The sequence below is a fragment of the Hoplias malabaricus genome, chromosome 1 (genome assembly GCF_029633855.1).
Source record: "Hoplias malabaricus isolate fHopMal1 chromosome 1, fHopMal1.hap1, whole genome shotgun sequence".
Taxonomy (NCBI): domain Eukaryota; kingdom Metazoa; phylum Chordata; class Actinopteri; order Characiformes; family Erythrinidae; genus Hoplias; species Hoplias malabaricus.
The window spans coordinates 42,749,899-42,768,415 of NC_089800.1; the positions used below are offsets into that span (position 1 = coordinate 42,749,899).

At 42.8% G+C, this 18,517-nt stretch overlaps 1 protein-coding gene across 2 annotated transcripts in view; it reads left to right on the plus strand.

The window, feature by feature from the left end:
• The window catches only part of grik4 (glutamate receptor, ionotropic, kainate 4), a 472,752-nt gene that overhangs the window by 391,279 nt on the left and 62,956 nt on the right, over positions 1-18,517 (plus strand). For both annotated transcript variants that reach the window (XM_066662916.1, XM_066662922.1), the window contains 3 exons: positions 3,259-3,420; positions 9,497-9,649; positions 11,124-11,228. In XM_066662916.1, coding sequence (XP_066519013.1) covers positions 3,259-3,420; positions 9,497-9,649; positions 11,124-11,228 — 420 coding nt within the window. The remainder of the gene's footprint in view (positions 1-3,258; positions 3,421-9,496; positions 9,650-11,123; positions 11,229-18,517) is intronic.

Here is an 18,517-nt window from a genome sequence, read left to right on the forward strand (position 1 = left end):
TTCTCTCTATCTCTCTCTCAGTTCAGTTTGATTTATTGACATGACAAATTGAAACATTTGTACAAAAGTAAATGATATATATCCATACACAGTTGATATAAAAAGTGTACACACCCCTGTTAAAATGCCAGGTTTAATTATATAAAAAACTGAGACCAAGACAAATTTTTTCAGAACTTTTTTCCACCTTTAATGAGACATACATCTCAGTGAAGAACAAACTGAAATCTTTAGGGAAAGAAGTAAAAAAAATAAAAAAATAAAATACAATAATGTGGTTGCATATGTGTGCACACCCTTTTATACCTGGGGGTGTGGCTGTGTTCAGAGTGAACCAATCACATTCAAACTCATGTTAAATAGGAATCAGTAGACACCTGTCATCATTTAAAGTGCCTCTGATTAACCCCAAATAAGTTCAGTTGTTCTATAGGCTTTTCCTGACATTTTCTTAGTCGCATCTTACAGAAAAAGCCATGGTCCACAGAGAGCTCCCAAAGCATCAGAGGGATCTCATTGTCAAAAGGCATCAGTCTGGAGAAGGGTACAAAAGAAATTCCAAGGCATTAGACATACCATGGAACACAGTGAAGACAGTCATCATCAAGTCGAGAAAATATAGGACAACAGTGACATTACAAAGAACAGGACGTCCCTCCAAAATTGATGAAAAGACAAGAAGAAAATTGGTCAGTGAAGCTACCGAGAGGCCTACAGCAACATTAAAGGAGATCCAGCATTTTCTGGCACATACTGGTTGTGTACTACATGTGACAACAACATCCTGTTTCCAAGATGGGCCGTGCTGATAGGCTCCTGCTCAAAAAGAGTGCTGTAATCACATCAAAAGGTGCTTCAACCAAGTATTAGTTTAAGGGTCTGGACAATTGTGCAGCCACATTGTTTTAGTTATTTATTATTTGCTCCCCCCTAAAGATTTCAGTTTGTTTTTAATTGAGATACAGGTTATAGGTCTCATTGAAGGTGGAAAAAGTTCTGAAATTATTTGTCTTGGTCTCATTTTTTTATATCACTAAACCTGGCATTTAACAGGGGTTTGTAGGGGTCTTAGTCTCATTTATATATCTATATGTCTCTTTCTCTCAGTCTCTGCCTCCCTCCTCTCTCACTCTCTCTCTCTCTCTCTCTCTCTCTCTCTCTCTGTCTCTCTCTCTCTCTGTTTGTCTGTATGTCTCTCTGTCTCTCTCACTCTCTGTGTCTCTCTGACTCTGTCTGTCTCTCTCTCTGTCTGTCTCTCTGTCTGTCTGTCTGTCTTTCTCGCTCTCTGTCTGTCTGTCTGTCTGTCTCTCTCACTCTCTGTCTGTCTCTCTGTCTGTCTTTCTCGCTCTCTGTCTGTCTGTCTGTCTGTCTATCGGTCTCTCTCGCTCTATGTCTGTCTCTTTGCTGTCTGTCTGTTTGTCTGTCTCTCTCACTCTCTGTCTGTCTGTCTGTCTCTCTCACTCTCTCTCTGACTCTCTGTCTGTCTGTCTGTCTGTCTCTCTCACTCTCTGTCTGTCTCTCTGTCTGTCTTTCTCGCTCTCTGTCTGTCTGTCTGTCTGTCTATCGGTCTCTCTCGCTCTATGTCTGTCTCTTTGCTGTCTGTCTGTTTGTCTGTCTCTCTCACTCTCTGTCTGTCTGTCTGTCTCTCTCACTCTCTCTCTGACTCTCTGTCTGTCTGTCTGTCTGCCTCTCTCTCTCTCACTCTCTGTCTGTCTGTCTGTCTCTCTCACTCTCTGGCTGTCTCTCTGACTCTCTGTCTGTCTGTCTGTCTGTCTCGCTTACTCTCTATCTGTCTGTCTGTCTATCTCGCTCACTCTCTGCCTCCCTCCTCTCTCTCTCTCTCTCTCTCTCTCTCTATCTGTCTGTCTATCTCGCTCACTCTCTGCCTCCCTCCTCTCTCTCTCTCTCTCTCTGTCTGTCTTATTCACTTGTCTCTAGTCTGTATTAACATTACAACAGAAATATAATAATCATGAAAGTTAGTCACATATAAAATAATGAAAGTTATAAATAACTAAGTAATAACACAAGTATGGTTAAATTACAGGGTGAAATTAGATATGTACAGAGTAAAGGGATTGGAATATGTCTCCTTCTTTTCTCTCTCCCTCCTCCTCCCTCCTCCTCTCGTTCTGCCCTCTGGTCTCTCTATATATAATGTATTTGCAGCGTGGCTGTGGGTTTATAACTTGTCGTGAGTGTCTCCGGAGTCTGTGATGGTGTGAGTGGAGGGCTGTAATAGTGTCACGCTGTGGGCTATAGGGACATCTCTATTAACCTTGTGCTGAGATATTACCCGTGTTGAGGATGGGAGACGACAACACAGTGGACATCACTCTCTCATCATCTCAACAGACTTTCCCTCAGGACGGCCAGCACAATGCCTCTCGGCAGGGCTCGTTTTTTAAAGCCACTTTTGTGGGTGACCCGAGCGTCTGGAGCTGTGAAATACGGCGGCTTCAGCTGATAGAGCGCTTGCTTCAATGGCACCTGAAGTCATCTGTCATTTGGGGAACACAAAGTTATTTAGACCCAGTACCTAAACCGGTTAGAGCTCTAGTGCAGCCGCATCATCGGAAACCTGCATGTGGGCTCACGCGTGTGTAAACGTTTAGTCACCCCTGCTCAAACTACACCTTTGGTCAAGTTTCGGAGTGACCGCATCATTTAGGAACAACATACTTCTGCCCATCTCACTGGTACAGCACCCTGTGAATAGCAATCAGCCGTAACATTAAAGCCACCTCCTTGTTTCTACACTCAGAAACAACATGCACAGTTCATCTATTGCTCTGCATACTTTTTTAGCCCCTGTTTAGACTGTTCTGCAAAGATCAGGACCCCCACAGTGATCCACCAACCTAAAAATGCTCCATGATGGTCTTGGAAGGGTCCTGGCCATTGGAGAACAGGACAGAATTGGGCTAACAAAGTATGCACAGCAACAGGTGAACTACAGTCAGTGACTATAGGACTACAGATTGCTCCTGTGTGGTCAGTGTCTACTATCATTTTCCCACTCACTATGTGTCTGAAGCAAATTTTAGGCTGCGTTTACTGAATAATTTGTAGTAAATGAAGAGTTCAGGGGATTCATTCCCTGATAACTTGGGTCCAGTGTGTTAAAGCAGGGTAAACAACAAGATGCACAGAGCGGGTCACTCCAGGACCGGGACTCAGAGCCGTTTGTTTACACCCACCAAGGCAGTTCTGTTTTGTTGATTTCTGATCATTTCCCATTGTCTCCTCTCTCTGCAGGAATTCTCTCTGCTGCGACTAGACGATGTAGCCGACCAGCGGGTCAACATTGTCGGCTTCTCCGTCTTCAACAGGACACACCCCTTCTTCCAGGACTTTCTCCTCAGCCTCAACCGCTCCTGGCAGGAGAACTGTGACCACGCCCCTTTCGCCGGGACGCCGGTATTAAAGCTTAGTCTTAGTCTTTCCCTGGCTTTTCATTCTTTAAAGAAATTAATCTCCTACAGCCTTCCTGGCTTAGATCCGAGGTTCTAGATAAATACATGTATATTATACAGGACCTTTACATCGCAAGGAGGTTCTTTAAAATGTTTAAATGCATCTTCATACTTGCACATTTCTTCTACAATATATGTCTGAAGATCCATTCACTGAATTGATTTCCTGGAGATTCAGTCTGAGGTGGATTTGTCTGGGAATTGTCTCACTGTTTTAAATGAACAGAAAAAGGCAGATCCACCTCAACGAATCAAAATGAATATATGACCTTCATTATAATCTTGATCAACCATAACATTGACTACACATGAGCACTTTGTATTTTTAAAATTAATCCCCTTTCACCATGTTCTTCAATGTTCTGGACCCCCCACAGATCAGGTCTTTTTTTAATGACTCACAGTTCTCAGCGCTGACGTGGTGAGGGTGTGTTAGTGTGTGTTCTGCTGGTATGAGTGGATCAGACACAGCAGCGCTGCTGGAGTTTTTACACCCTTCAGTGTCACTGCTACAATGTGAATAGTCCACCAACCAAAAATATCCAACCAATGGTGTCCAGTAAGCAGCCACTGCCCAGGAATACCAGTGTCGTGGTGCTGTGGGGGTCCTAACTTTTGTAGAACAAGGAAAAAAGGGGTGAACTATGGATTCTATAAACAATGAACTAAAATGTGTAATTGTAGAACTATAAAATGCTCCTGTATGGTCCGAGGAGCTTAGAGAATGGACAAGGATTATAAAAACAACAGGTTGGTTATTATGTTATGGCTTATCAGTTTACGTCCAAATTATCCTGGCATATTTTGAGGAAACTGGATGAGCAGATGTCCACAGGCTTAGGGAAGTGTGTGTCTGGGCTGTTCTCGCTGGGGTATGTGTTTAATTTCAGCAGGGCACTACTTCTGTGGAATAGAGAGGGCCGGGGAAATGTTTGCACACAAGCTTCTCTCTTGTACTCTCGCTAACCCCAGAACTGAGCAACAGAGCTTTTATAATTTATCACACGCCGATGCAGATACACACACACAAACACACACACACTTAGACATACACACACTGATGCACACAAACACACACATGCAAAGTTGAACATCTGTATTAGATTTTCTACCTCCTCTCATTCACAGTTTTAACTTCATCACGTCGTGAAAAATGGAAAGCTTAAGCGCCAATGAAAAATGTATAGGTGGTCTTTGTTTCGTGTTGTCTGAGTTCCCATAAGCGAAGGAAAAGCTGTGAGTCATTAAAAGGCTTTAAACAATTTTTCTTTTCTAATTAAAGCTGCGAGGTGGACTTTTTTTTTTTTTGAAAAATCCATTCCTGCTGTTTTTAGAAGCCGGCCGGGTTTCTTGGGCCGTGTTTCCCCTTCTAATTAAGTTTTATCTTTAATTAATCATTAGAAGGTTTGGTTTTGTGGTGCAGCAGATGGATGAGAAGGAGAGGAGCCTGTCTAACCTAACAGTGTCCACGTTTACATGCTGCCTTATAATCCGTTAATAATCCAACTATTAGTTGAAATAGAGTAGAAAACGTTCCTGAATTGAATGAGGCCATTCTGAATTAAAATTAGGGTCTGACTGAATCAGAAATGTAATCCTTTTTTAAAAGACTTGAAAATGTTTAACATATACATCTGAAGTGCATTTTTGACATCATTTTAGAGTAATTAAAACCATGAGTGAATACACTGTTCTTGTTCTGGATCTCATTAGATCCACTACCCTCTATATAGTACATTATTGGTGCTTTTCCACTGCGTGGTACCAACTTGACTCTGCTAGGCTCTACTTATTTTTTTTTTACATTTTCATTAGTAAAATCAGGTCCCTAGTGTCTGAAGAGAGTATTTTTATTTTAGCTCCTGCTCACTGGACATGTAAACATTGCAGAGCGCTGACTGGAAAATGAGACTTGTAAATAATGACAAAACACTAACATCCTGCACAAACTAGCCATTTGTAAAATCTCCACACTACAGCAGTGATCACAGTTCACACAATAATGCTGTGTTTTGTTGAAGAACTTCAAACTCTCTTTGGAATGATGGCCAGTGGAAGGCTTCATTAAGAGCAGGGAGGTGCAAAAAGGAGTAAAAAATCTCTACTGATCTGTCTGAACTGTGGTTCTGAGCTGTGTTTAATCCCAATAATCAGAAACAACATACTAATACATGAAAAGTACACAACACTTTGTGTGATGAAAAACCACCCTGTACCAGGAACCAAACAGCATGTAGAACTGAGCCCAGCCAAGTCAAGGAGGAACCACGTAGTCAAAAGGTGCCATATGTGAGTTATGACGTTTTGGTTTTTCATCCGTGTTTGCACTGCTTGTACAGTAAGGTGAACGTACGGCCCATTCCATAATAAGTCTTACATATGAACACTCACAAAATTACAACCACTGACAGGTAAAATGATTTAAGTTGATGCTGGAAGCAGGAAAATTGGGCATGCATAAATATGAGCAAGATTTGACAAGCTCTACATTGTGATGGTCCTAATGATTTATTCAGAGCATCTCCAAACATCATGTCTTTTAGTGTGTTCTCTTCAGTATGCAGTGATTACTACCTACTAAACATGTTCCAAGAAAGGACAACTGATGAGTGAAGGATAGTCTGTTTGGTCTGTACCTACTACTTGGACCACATTTGGTAGATACTAAATGCTACGAATAAAAATGCCCCACAAGACCTGCCTCTTTGTAGAAGCTTTGGTCAGAACATTAGGACCATCACAAAGTCACTCAGATTTATTCACTTGCTCATTTTTCCTGCTTCAAACACACCAGGTTTATGCAAGGACTGGTTACTTACTGCATATTATATCCAACCCCTGGAGAGGTGCTATTTTAATGAGGTAATCAATGATATATACACCACACCTGTTAGTGGTTTTAATCTTGTGGCTGGCGGTTGTATAAGTTGGGTGCAGGAGCCATTAAATTAAGACTTATGTAGTGCACTATAAGCAGTGTATGCATATTTATGTACATTTTATGTTTGCATATAAACCGTTTGGATATAATCTTCGATCAGAATGAATTCATTCAGATTAGCAACAATTTGAGCACGTCAGCAAAGGCCCTGCACTCCGCCTGCTGCTCTACACTGGCCTACAAATCCCCATGCGTCAGAGTGCAGTGCGACGCTGAGGTTCTGTTGTAATGCCTTTTGCGGTGGTGGAATTGTGGGAGCACAGTTAAGCCCTAGACTTCAGCTCTTTCATTTATCAGTGTGGGGTTAAGCAGGTGGACCAGTGCAGAGATTAACCACAGGACCTGCATCTCACTACAGTGTGGTAATGCCCTCCTCCTCAGAAAAGGCGACACCCATGCATTCATTCACTCTGCCTTCACTGCCTTCTGAACCGAATCAGAATCACTGTATTTGCCAAGTAAATTACACATACTAGAAACTTGTTTTGGTGACCAGACCATCACGACACATTAAACTAAGGCAAAAATACAATAAATGAATAAAGAATGATAATACTAATAAAGAGCCACGGAGAGGACCTAAGGAGATCCTTACAGGGCCATATCTGTGGCTAGAGATGATTCAACACTGCATATTTTCAGCTTTAAAAATGGGGCCACATTTTTTGTTTCAGCAAAATAAACCTATCCAAAAAATCACTAATTTATCTGAAATTGTTTATTTTGTAACAAATGTGCAATTTGAGTGTTCACCATAATTCATAATTCAACTTCATACATGTAGCTACCTGTAACTTGCTGACATAATTAAAACAGTAGCATAATGCATTGTATAGGGCCCCTGTAATAGTGTCAGTCCCAGCATAGGGCATTATATAACAAGACAATCTGCATGAATGTATAGTGCAGAGAATGTTTCTATAATAAAGTTGTCCATAGATTCTGCAGCTCTGTGGTGCTTTGAGGCAGGATACAAGTACAGAGTAGCTTCTTTAAGGTGGGATCCATCCCTTGTAATCTTAAGTGAAAGGGTTTAGTACAAAAGCAGGCAGCAACAGTGAAGACTAATCCATAGCTCAAATCGAACACAACACAGAAACCCAAAGACGGAAATAAGCACGGCTTAGAACTCAGCAAACTGTGTAAGGGCTGAAAACAAAGTCAGAGATATGTAAAGGTGGGTTATTGAGTCCAGAGAATAAACTGCACCTATGTGAGGTTAATAGCAGGTGGCGCCACTAAGAAGCTGGAACACGAGTTAATTAATCTAAATTAATATGCTGTTTTAATACCTTCATTTTTTATGTGTGGCCCATATAAGCAGTTTAGCCCATGGGTTAAAAGCTAGTGCAAAATATAAGTGCCCTTCAGAGTCAGTGATGGGACAAGGATTAAATGTAGGGCTCATCTGGGCTGTACACAACCAACTGTGGGCCCCATAAAGAGACAGTTACTGGGCTGCCCACAATTTTCCAGCATTGGCAGCCCACCTGTATCACTCTAATAGCATATGTACCAACCTATAAGCAGTCCATACCAAACTTGTACCAATCTTCAACCCACATGGACACCACTAAACTGCTGGCTGCGTTTAAGCAATAAGGAGCAAGGCAGTTTATTAAGAATTGAGACACACCCATTATGACAGTTTCCTATAAACTCAGAAATGTATTCAGAGAAAGGTTTTACAGCGAAAGGAGGGTAAAGGTTGTCATTTCATCTACATTTTAAAGTTATATTGTGTGCCCAAAGAGTGAGATTAACCTGTGGAAATCAGATTTAGCCTCAGGTTCCCTAGAGCTATGACTGAAGGTCTGGACAATGTCAAACTATCATAAAAAACTCATTCTCACTGCAGGTAAGCTCCAGACTTTTCCTATTTTCAAGTTGCGACCTGTAAACACTGCTTATGACATTTGCTTAAGCCTGTGTTCTGCTGCTGCAAGTTCAAGCAATTTTCCAGTAAGCCTCTATCATAAGTGATACGGCATTGGCCCGGGTGAACTGTGGGCTGGCATTGTGTAACTTGTGCACTGTGCTATGTCTGCATTAAAGTGTAGCCAGACGTGACTTTCTTATTAGACTCCAAATTTTCTACACAACCCGTAATTGCTTTCCCCCACGTGCTCCACTCCAGTAGCTCTTCTGGGAACAGTCTAAGTGGTCATACAGAATATAGTCATTGTAAACATGTGCTCATCCAAGATTTCTTATGAAATCAATGGTAGCAGTAAGACATTTGTCCCCCTTTGCTGCAGGACTAGCCTCATTGCTTCTGGGAGGGCTTTACAGAAAATGTCAGAACATTGCTGTGAGGATTTGATTACATATCAAAACAAAAGCATTAGTGAGCTCAGGGGTTCATTTTAGAAAATTAGTCCCAGATCACAAACACCACTCCTGCTCACTCAAAATGTAGTAGCTGTAGATCCATCATTTTACAGAATGCTGTTCAACAGCTCCACCGCCCAGTGCTGCAGGGTTTGGCCTTGGGCATGGTGACCATAGACTCATGCACTGTATAAAGCTGAATGTCACTGTCCACAATGCGCACACCTGAGAATAGATGAATCCACTCATTATAAGGGTTAGCTACAGATTTGTGGACCTGGAGTGTATTTGACGGACTGTGCACATCCCTATTAGTGGCCAACCTGAGATGCTCACAGGCAGAAGTGGTCATTTTCCATTTCACATCCCTGAATGTACAAAAACATATAGGGGAAAAGCTAGTTTTAAAACCTAACTACACTAAATGCCCTAAACTAAGTCGTAATGCCACATGGTAGTGCACAATGAACCCGCCACATTTCAACGTCCCTTAGCAGCAGTGCAGTAACGGGGGTGAGTGGAGAGTAGAAGTTCTCGGCCTGCAGTTCAGCACCACATGGTCAAAAGTAATTGGATTGGTCAGTGTTAGCAGCTGTGGAGAGGGAGAGTTTGGGGGGCTTTTCACACTATCAGCACACAAAGCCCTCTTCATGATCTAATGGAATATCAAAGTCGGCCTGGGTAGGGTTTAACCATTGTTTTTTTTTTTTTTGGTCTGTGTGTGTGTGTGTGTGTGTGTGTGTCTCAGCTGTCATCGGCACTGCTGTTTGATGCGGTGCACACAGTAGTGGCAGCTGTGCAGGAGCTGAATCGCAGCCAGAACGTTGGGGCCACTCAGTTGTCCTGCAAGTCCTCCAAGATCTGGGAGCACGGGACCAGTCTGATGAACTACCTGAGGATGGTAAGAGGCCCAGGCCTGCAGGGAGAGGTCGTAAGCTGTCAATCACCTGCTGCATAACAGCTTTATCTACACACATTCATCATCCCCTGCAGTGGTCCGCAGGATATGTTTAGAATAGGCACAATCACAGACTTGACCTTGTTGGACAGGAACGGGCGTGTTATCATTAACTGGAATTGTACTTAACAGCTTATAGCCTATAGTCAGACACCAAAAACATCCCTTCCAAAGAGTCCACTCTTCAGGCATATTGTTATTTGGAAGAGTACCCTTCATTTACGTTTTGTATGCTCTTTGCAGAACAAAGGTATATATAGAAAGCCCAAAAATGTTGAGGCATCAATAGCAGTACTCAGATTTTGCTGCTATACAGAAATATAACTATATTTTAGATTCATTAAAGCCATGTTTTCAAACTGAGGGTGGGTAAAGTGGCACTAAGGAAGATTTGGTGTTTTGGCTCCTGGGCTCCCCCTGCATTTGCAGAACGTTATTTATTTTTACAGCACAAATTTTGCAGAAGTTAAATAGTGCGGTTTCTACAGTGTTGAACCTAGAATAGCAACACCAGAGTCTCTAGTCTCAATATTCCAGGTCAATGGAGCACCATAATGATTTAGAAGCTGTTATTTTAAGGTAAAAATACTACCTAGTGTTCCTTTAAAGTCAGTATCAGGGTGAAGGGTGCAGAAAAAATCTATCTAGAATTGTAGAGATACAAGAAATGGCTCCACTGTTGAAGCACTGGTCTTATCATCAGGGGATTGTGAGGTTTATCCCCGGTGATATTACCTGACGGCTTGAGTTCAAGAGAGCACAATTGGCCTCGCTTTTCTAGGTGTGTTGGATTGCCCACTTTCTCCCATCATCACTGAGCACAATGCTAGCCACCTTAGCTAACACAGGACAACAGGAAAGTTAGCTTCCTCCTCCAAGTGTGTTGAGCTGTCCAGAGATGTTCTGCATCTCTTATAGGATGCATGTGGTAGCATTTAGCCTTTCAGCAAAAGTGTTGTAGCTACTGAATGAAATTATGAAAAAATCCAAGGATTAAAAACATGATGGCCATATTCTGCAGGCACCAAAATGTCTTCTACCAAGGAACCTCCGACCTCCTCGCTGACTATGCACTGTGGTTAGTCAGTTCATTCATCCTGAACAACAGAGATACCTCCTTTAGGCCTTAAACACAGATGACTATTGGTTTATCATTAGTGCATTTCATGCAGCTCTACTCTCTACTTCCTAGAAATGCTTTCATTCCTAAAAAAGCTCAGATGTGGGTCCAGTGCCCTCTTTATTGCTAAATCGCTAACCAATTTTCAGCTAAATGCAAAGCAGGGGGCTTTTCTTTCAACAGAGTCCATTAATTACTGAAGCACTGAAGCCTATTGTACAAAGCGCAGCAGACTCCTTTACTTAAAGTGTCTGACCCCAGGTCTGATCACGCCTGTGTCTGCTCTCTCCTGGATAGGTAGAATTGGAAGGTCTAACGGGCCACATCGAGTTCAACAGCAAGGGCCAGCGCTCCAACTACGCCCTGCGGATCATGCAGAACAGCAGGGATGGCCTAAGGCAGGTAAAGGACCTCTACTCTTAAAGCATCTTTCTCAGCTGGAGGTAAACCATGCTATGCTTTTCCTCGTGGGAGCTCAGCAGCCGTGGTGGCGCTACTATCTGCGCTTTACAGAGTAAAGTTGAAGAGTTGATTTCAACTGTCTATAATTGATGCAGCAGAATTATCCATTGGTATTACCCTCAAAATGTGACGTGCTTACCAATGTTATTAGCAGGATTAGCAAGCAGCTAGCCTCAACCCTTTAAGCTTAGCTGCATTATGTGAGGTGGAGACTTAGCAAGTGGGTGCCTTTGACTACTTCAGATTTATAAATTAGCATGAAATTCAGCATAAATATGTTTGCAGGCCATACTTTTAGACAACTTGTATTTACTTCCCAAAAGTAGCATGTCTCTGGCAGGATGTCTGGGTGTGAATGCAAGGTTTGAGTTGCCTGCAGGGACAGCAGAGGTGAAAGCACTGAAATCTTTCTCTGCAATTATCCCGACGGCGGGCAATTATCACACTCAGGGCCTGGTGGGATTTTTTTTCTTTGTCCGTTGTGACAATAATGGCACTGTCATTTTGACCCCAAGTTGGAGGGTGAGAGCCAGACAGCATGTATTTGTCAATGCTATGACAGGGTCAGTGAAGTCTTGGCTTTTGTGGGGTAATAGAGACGAGTATGTTGGGGCGAGAAATAGGCTTTAATGGTTGCCCTTCTCAGATAAAGGCCGGATCATTAACGTAGAGCTTCGTACTGGGTTTAAGCCGGGGCCTTCAGGGCAGGTTTAATACTTTGAGAGACAGAGTAGCTTGCGTTAATAAAGAAGCTTTTTTAGTTCGCCCCTGAGCAATGTCCGTCTGCTCTGCAAGTGTTTTCTGAAAGAAAAACGGCCGTTTAAGATAAACAGCGTTGACGTGACGGCCTGTTATGCCCGCTGTCTCGTCCTTTCTGCTCGTTGACAAGCAAGCGAGAGCTACAGCTGTCACAGAGCAGGCTTCAGTTTGACTGACAGCTTAGTCTTAGGCCCCGAGTGACACAGTCACCTTTGACGTCCAAAAAACACACACCACCAAACACACACAGCCACTGCTGCCATATTCTGTTCCACCTCTAACCTCCAACCTTTCTTTTTACTCACAAACACGGCAGGATGTCTGTTAGATGGCTTAGTCAGTGATTGATTGAGCAATGGCTAGCAAATGGAAAAGGCAGTTTTCCCAGTATTTCAGACTTGGGGCAGATGAATCAGCCCAGCAGCTTGTGTTCACACAACACTTTATTAGCCTCATTCTGACGTCTCTGTTTTGCCCGTTAGGAGATTCATATCTGGCGCCTGGTTTTGATAGAGTCTGTCTATCCCTGCACCTACCCCTTGTCCCTTAAGGCCAAGCCAGCCTTGCAGGATCCTAAAAGCTAATCTGAACGTCATTCTGCCATTACTCAGACAGCCACTCCTCCGCAGGTCTCAGAGTGCATTTGATTATTTAGTGAATAACATGTTACCACAGACTTTTCTGGAGTTTACTTCTTTTTTGGGTTTTTTTGGCAAGATATTTTTTAACATTGCCTGAAATTTTAGTCCAGATACATTTATAGCCTTAACCTTAAAGTCCAATGCGCTGATTAAATGTTGTCTAGACATGATGCCACCCAAACTACGCCAAGATTAAGTCCAAAACTGTCACAAGCTCAACACAATTCTGCCAATTTACCAGTGACTTTAATAGCTGCCATTAGATCATGACTAAAAAGAATGCTATAATGTAATGTAGTGGTTGAAAATGTTGGTATTGAGTATTGTAGTACATCCTAGTCTAGTGTCCCTTTAGTCCTTAGTTTACTTACTGTCATGGCCATGATTTATCTTTGCATTCCTGTTTATTTCTCATCTTGTTGGTAGTTTCCTTGTTTGTTAAGAATAATCACTGCATCTCAGCACAAACTTTTGTCTCCTCAGTCCTTTGATTCCTGTCCCCTACGTGACATCGCACTGCACTGATCTCACAATGTGGTTCAAGTCCTATAAGGTTCAGGCAAATTCTGCCACCTGTATATGGTTGAGGAGTTCTTAATGTTCATTCTTAATGTTTCAAAATATGCCAAACACTCCCAAGGCCATATGTGACTTTCAGCTGCAAACCTGCACATATTCAGATCAATGATTTTGAGAAGTCATGTGTACAATTATAATTATTACAATTATTAATTGTGGATTGATTCAGTTTGTTGTATGAAGTTGTTCACATGTAAAGGTTTAAAGGGATATTAACAAAAAAAAAAAAAAAAAACAGTCGGTCCAACCCTGGAGGCATGCTGCTCTGCACATTTAGTGTTTCCCCCACTTAGACACACCTGCTTCAACTTAGTAAGGGCTTGTTAATGAGCACATTAGCTGGATCAGGTGTTTTGAAAGCAGTGAAAACTGTGAAATGTGTAGAGTGCATCCAGGCCCAGGGCTGGGAAACACAGTTCTAAGGGACATAAGAGAAAATGGAGGTTATGACTCTTTCTGGTATGTGAACCCTCACATATGTCTGAAATGCTCCTTGAGGGCAGCAACAGAAAACAAACATTTAGGGCCCTAATGAAAAGCATTTTAGAATAAGCAAATACATCTTAGGCACCACCATAACCGATTATCACAGTGGCACTGGAGACTGACACTGAGCTCGCAAATGTAGCACTGGGAGTGTAGGAGCTAATGTTGCATGATTGCAATCACAGGTATTATGAACAGTTTCCTGCCTGTAATGATAATGACACCAGTGTGTGTGTGTGTGTGTGTGTGTGTGCGTGTGTGTGTGTGTGTGTGTGTGTGTGTGGTTTACTTTGTAATCAGACTGAGGTGGTGGTGGGGGAAAAGCCACTTCCTCATTGCTATTGTAATGGCTCAGTCTGTAACTGGCAGCCATCGGAGATATGTGGCTGCCTTGGCAACAGCCCTCTGAGCTCGCAGGCTGCACACACACACACATTCCCCCATCCACATCATATGTTGACACAGATGCTAGAGGCTAAAGGCAGTTTGGTGAGCTACATCCTCACCCACACGTCTGCCAGTCCCCCGGCCGGCGAGGATCTTGGACAAACATACTGAAGAACTTTGTAGCTAACAGCGAGAGAGAGAGAGAGAGAGAGAGAGAGAGCCTAAGAGGATTTCAAGTGAGGGAGAGTGACAGAGAAAGAAAGAAAGAATAGAAATAGTGAGAGGGAACAAGACCGAGGTATAAAAAGAGTGAATGATGGAAAGCGAGAAAGGGAAAATGCAGGAAACAGTGGGAGAAATAGAGAATATACAGTGAAAGTTAGAGGGAGTAGTGAGAAATAGAAGAAGAGCATGAGAGAGAGAGCAGAAAAATGACAGGGAGGGAGACTAAGAGAGAATACAGGAGGGAATGCTGAAAAGTAAGGGAGGAAGAAACAGATAGTGAGAACAAGACAGATTAAATGAGTGAATGATGGAGAGCGAGAGAAGGTGAAACGTGAGAAAGAGAGAAGATACAGTGAAAATGAGTGAAAAAGTGACAGAGTGTGTGTGTGTGTGTGAGAGAGAGAGAGAGAGAGAAATGTAGTGGTGAGTTTTGTTGGCTTGTCCAAGTCTTGAAGCTATTGGCAGCTGTGTTCCTGCCCACTGGCTCCTCCACAGATCAGCCCACATGTGTACACACAAGGAGACCCCCATGAGCCCAGCCAGCCCTCTCCACCAGCTCGGGCCAAATTGAATTTCACTGGCAGGCGTTTTGCATGTCTGAACTGCATGTCAGTCAGCAGGAGCCGCAATTTCACTTCAGTTACTGCTCTTGTCACAAGCTGTTTGTCAAAGCCAACCGGGCTGAGGAGGCAAGGCCCAGGATCCCCCCCCACCACCACCCCACATCCCCACATCCCCAGACGGTTTCCCGCCCCCCCTTCTTTGCATGTGTCATTAGCCTTAGCCTTAGTAAGATGATTTAGTAAGACGATTTATGCAAGGCCTGCTCGTGTGTAATTATGTCAGCGTGGTGACAGTTAGAGATGTTATATAAGCTTTTTTAACATTCGAGGTTGGGGATTGTCAACATCCGTGTCAGATTTTCAAATCGAACTTGTAGGCTCTGAGGCAAACTCATGAATATGAATCTGCATGAGGGAGCTGAGCGGGACTAGTCTCTGTTTCAGGTTCTAATTAGTGATAGATTTAAACACTCCACATGAGTGGGGGAGTTAAAGGCCTCTTTTCCAACACAGTGCTGAACAGTTGCCATATCCATGTTGCTCTATCTGGACTCGTGATCCCGGGATTCTGCTTCCATCTGTTCGTATAATCCAGAAGTTCTTAAGCAAACTGCTGTGACGTCAACAGAAAATCACAAATGTGGAACCAGTCAGAGAATCCCTGCTTAATTAAACACATCAGAAGAGTTCATCTGATGATCGGATGTTAGCACAGCTAGCTAGCCATGCCGAAAAACTGGGCTGAGCATGGTTTGTTTAGCATTCCATATCCATGTGGAAATGCTACTGGAATTGTTTTTGTGTGGTTTATTTTTTCAGTGTAAAAGTTTACAATTTAATTATTTGACTTAAGACTATACAAGCAAAACCCTTTTTATATGGATTTTGGAAAATCTATTCTTCCCAAAACACTGTGTTTTATCTGCTGATGTTAGCGTTTAGCTCTGTCAACCCTCAGTTAAGTGTTCTACAACAAAGAAGCCAACATTGAGACTACTTTTGTAGTTAAGCTAAAGTTTTCCTTGAGGCTCTGTAGAAATCTGTGTGTTCTGCAAGCCTCAGGACCCAGTTTCATGTGCTAGCAAACCACCGTGTGCACATTTCCTTACTTAGCCTAATTGCTTAGCCGAGTTTTCTTTGGCAGCTTCCCTGCCAGCCTGAACTTCGATAACCCAAGTGCCTCCAGCCAGAAGGTGTCTTCATTAAGGTCACCTCACCGCCAGATTGTAGTTTCACGCTGCCTGGTGTTTCTTATGGCCCTCGTGCAAAGCCATGGAAGGCAGCCATTACTGCCATCACCATAAAGAGCCCCATTGAAATGAACACCGTAAGATGTAGTAGCCTGTGCTGCCCACAAGTAAATGTCTCTCTCTCTCTCTCTCTCTCTCTCTCTCTCTCTCTCTCTCTCTCTCTCTCTCTCTCTCTGCACTAACAAACAGGGTAAGGAATAGCCAGAACTGGTAAACATTTCCTGCGGCACATTCCTTAATTCAGGACAGGCTGTGTTTTATTCATTAATGAGATAGGTAATGAGCGATATAAAGAGACCTAATAAGCATCAGCACTCGGCCCCCTGAGGCAGATGGTGTTCTGCACTGGCCCATGCTGGAGAGAGAAAGCGGGAGAGGAGGAGGAGGAGGGATGTTGTGCTGTAATAAATGCATAGGAATATAAGGACAATATAACACAACCTGTTGTAGTTGTCTGTATATTGTATTAATTTAAGTTCCACACGGGTTGGATATTAATGCTGTTAGAATATTACAAGCTGCTGGTTATTTTTGCTTAATTTGTCTGTTTGTGTGTGTGTGTGTGTTTGTGTATGAAATGGAATGACTTTGTGGGTCGCCAGGCAAGGAGATGTCTCCTCGACATTGTGGATTTGATGCAGGGTCACCACACTGACCTTGGCGCCGGACGGTTGGCCCTGAATTGCCCCTAAAGGTCTAGGCTGAGTGTGGGAATGCCCTTCAGGAAATGTGAGAAATGAGGCTGGCTGCTTTCGGGCCCATTGCCAGCCCTGGAGCTCCCCAGTGCAGTGGAGCAGAGAAGGCATCTCACAAACACACACACTTACAAACAGGCCTCTATACAAGCAAAATTCCACCCACACACATATTTCCACCGCTCCACACACACAAACGCTGAAGCTGTTTTCTTGCTTGGCTCCACACAGACACTCTCTCGCTCATCTTGCCCTCTGTGCTCACCAGGCCCAGCCCTGGAGCTTTCAGGCCAGGCTCCAGAGAGGCAACTCAATTGTCTTTATTCCTCCCATCGATAGCATCGCGAGCTATTAATTAGACTGGGCACTGCGGCCCCTAATTGCAGTCAGAAGCTGGCTGTCGGAGTGGAGTCACTGTTTATTTGTTTTCCACTGTTGCTGCAGGGGGGGCCGCTGCTCACCTCATGCTGGCCGTGGGCTGCTCCTGGCGAGAGGCGATTTAGTAATTAAGTTTGGTAATGGAGGCAGTTTATCAAGAACCGAGAGCGCGCCACCTGTCGCGGAGGCTGGACGGCCGGGCGAAGAGGGAGAGAGGCTACAGACACTGTGGACCTCCTGGGGGAGATTCTCTTTCCAGCAGAGCTGTAATCTGGCCTGAAATGTTGCTTCTAACTGGAGGAGGACAATATTTTATCAATGGTAAAAACATGATCAGCTGTGGTGTATTGATGATTAGTAAAATAGGGCTCTAACAAACCCAGAATATAACATTTGAATTCCTTAACACTTTGATCTCTTCATAAATCTGTTGGTGTGCAGTCACCATTATTCTCACATGTACAATAGGCCTGATATAGTGCTGTCAAAATTAACGTTGTAATGCAGGCAGGAATTTAATGCATTATTTAAAAAAAACACTAATTAATCTCTCACTTTCTGTCACACATGTCAGAACCATGATGCGCTGCATTAATTTTTTTTCATTCATTTCTCCAGTTTGTGTTTTATGTTAAAGCTCACCCTGAAATTTTACTCATCAGAACTTCACAAGATATTCTAATGAAGTGAAGAAGAAAGGTTTCCTCTCCCCAGTTTGTCGTGCGCATCACACTACACTTTTATCTCCCCCCAAAAACCCCCAAGTACCAGCATTTTAACTGTAGTGTTTGATAACATTTTTTAAATGATAGATACTACAAATATAATTAAAATTCCATGTAGTTCACCTTAAATTGATTTTTTCTATAAAGGGACAATGTGATTAATGACTTAATTACATAACTTGTGTCATTAATTAGTTAAATTCCAAGTAAATATAATAGTCATCATCATCATCATCATCATCTTCTTCTTCTTCTTTGCCGCTTAATCCATTTCAGGTCCACGGTAATAAGAACGTTAATAATATGTTCATTTTATATAGCGCCTTTCACAATCTTTACATAGCCAAAAACAATTTAAAAAACGAAAAGGAGAAGGTTACAATGAATCCAAAGAAGAAAAATTCCAAAGTTTTAAGCAAAGATTTGAAGAATGACTGGGATGAGCAGTTACAAACAGAGAGGATGGAAGAGAAATCCAAAGTAGAAAGTCTAGTTGAAGAAACAGTAAGAGGACTGTAGTTAGGGGGTCTGAGGATACGCA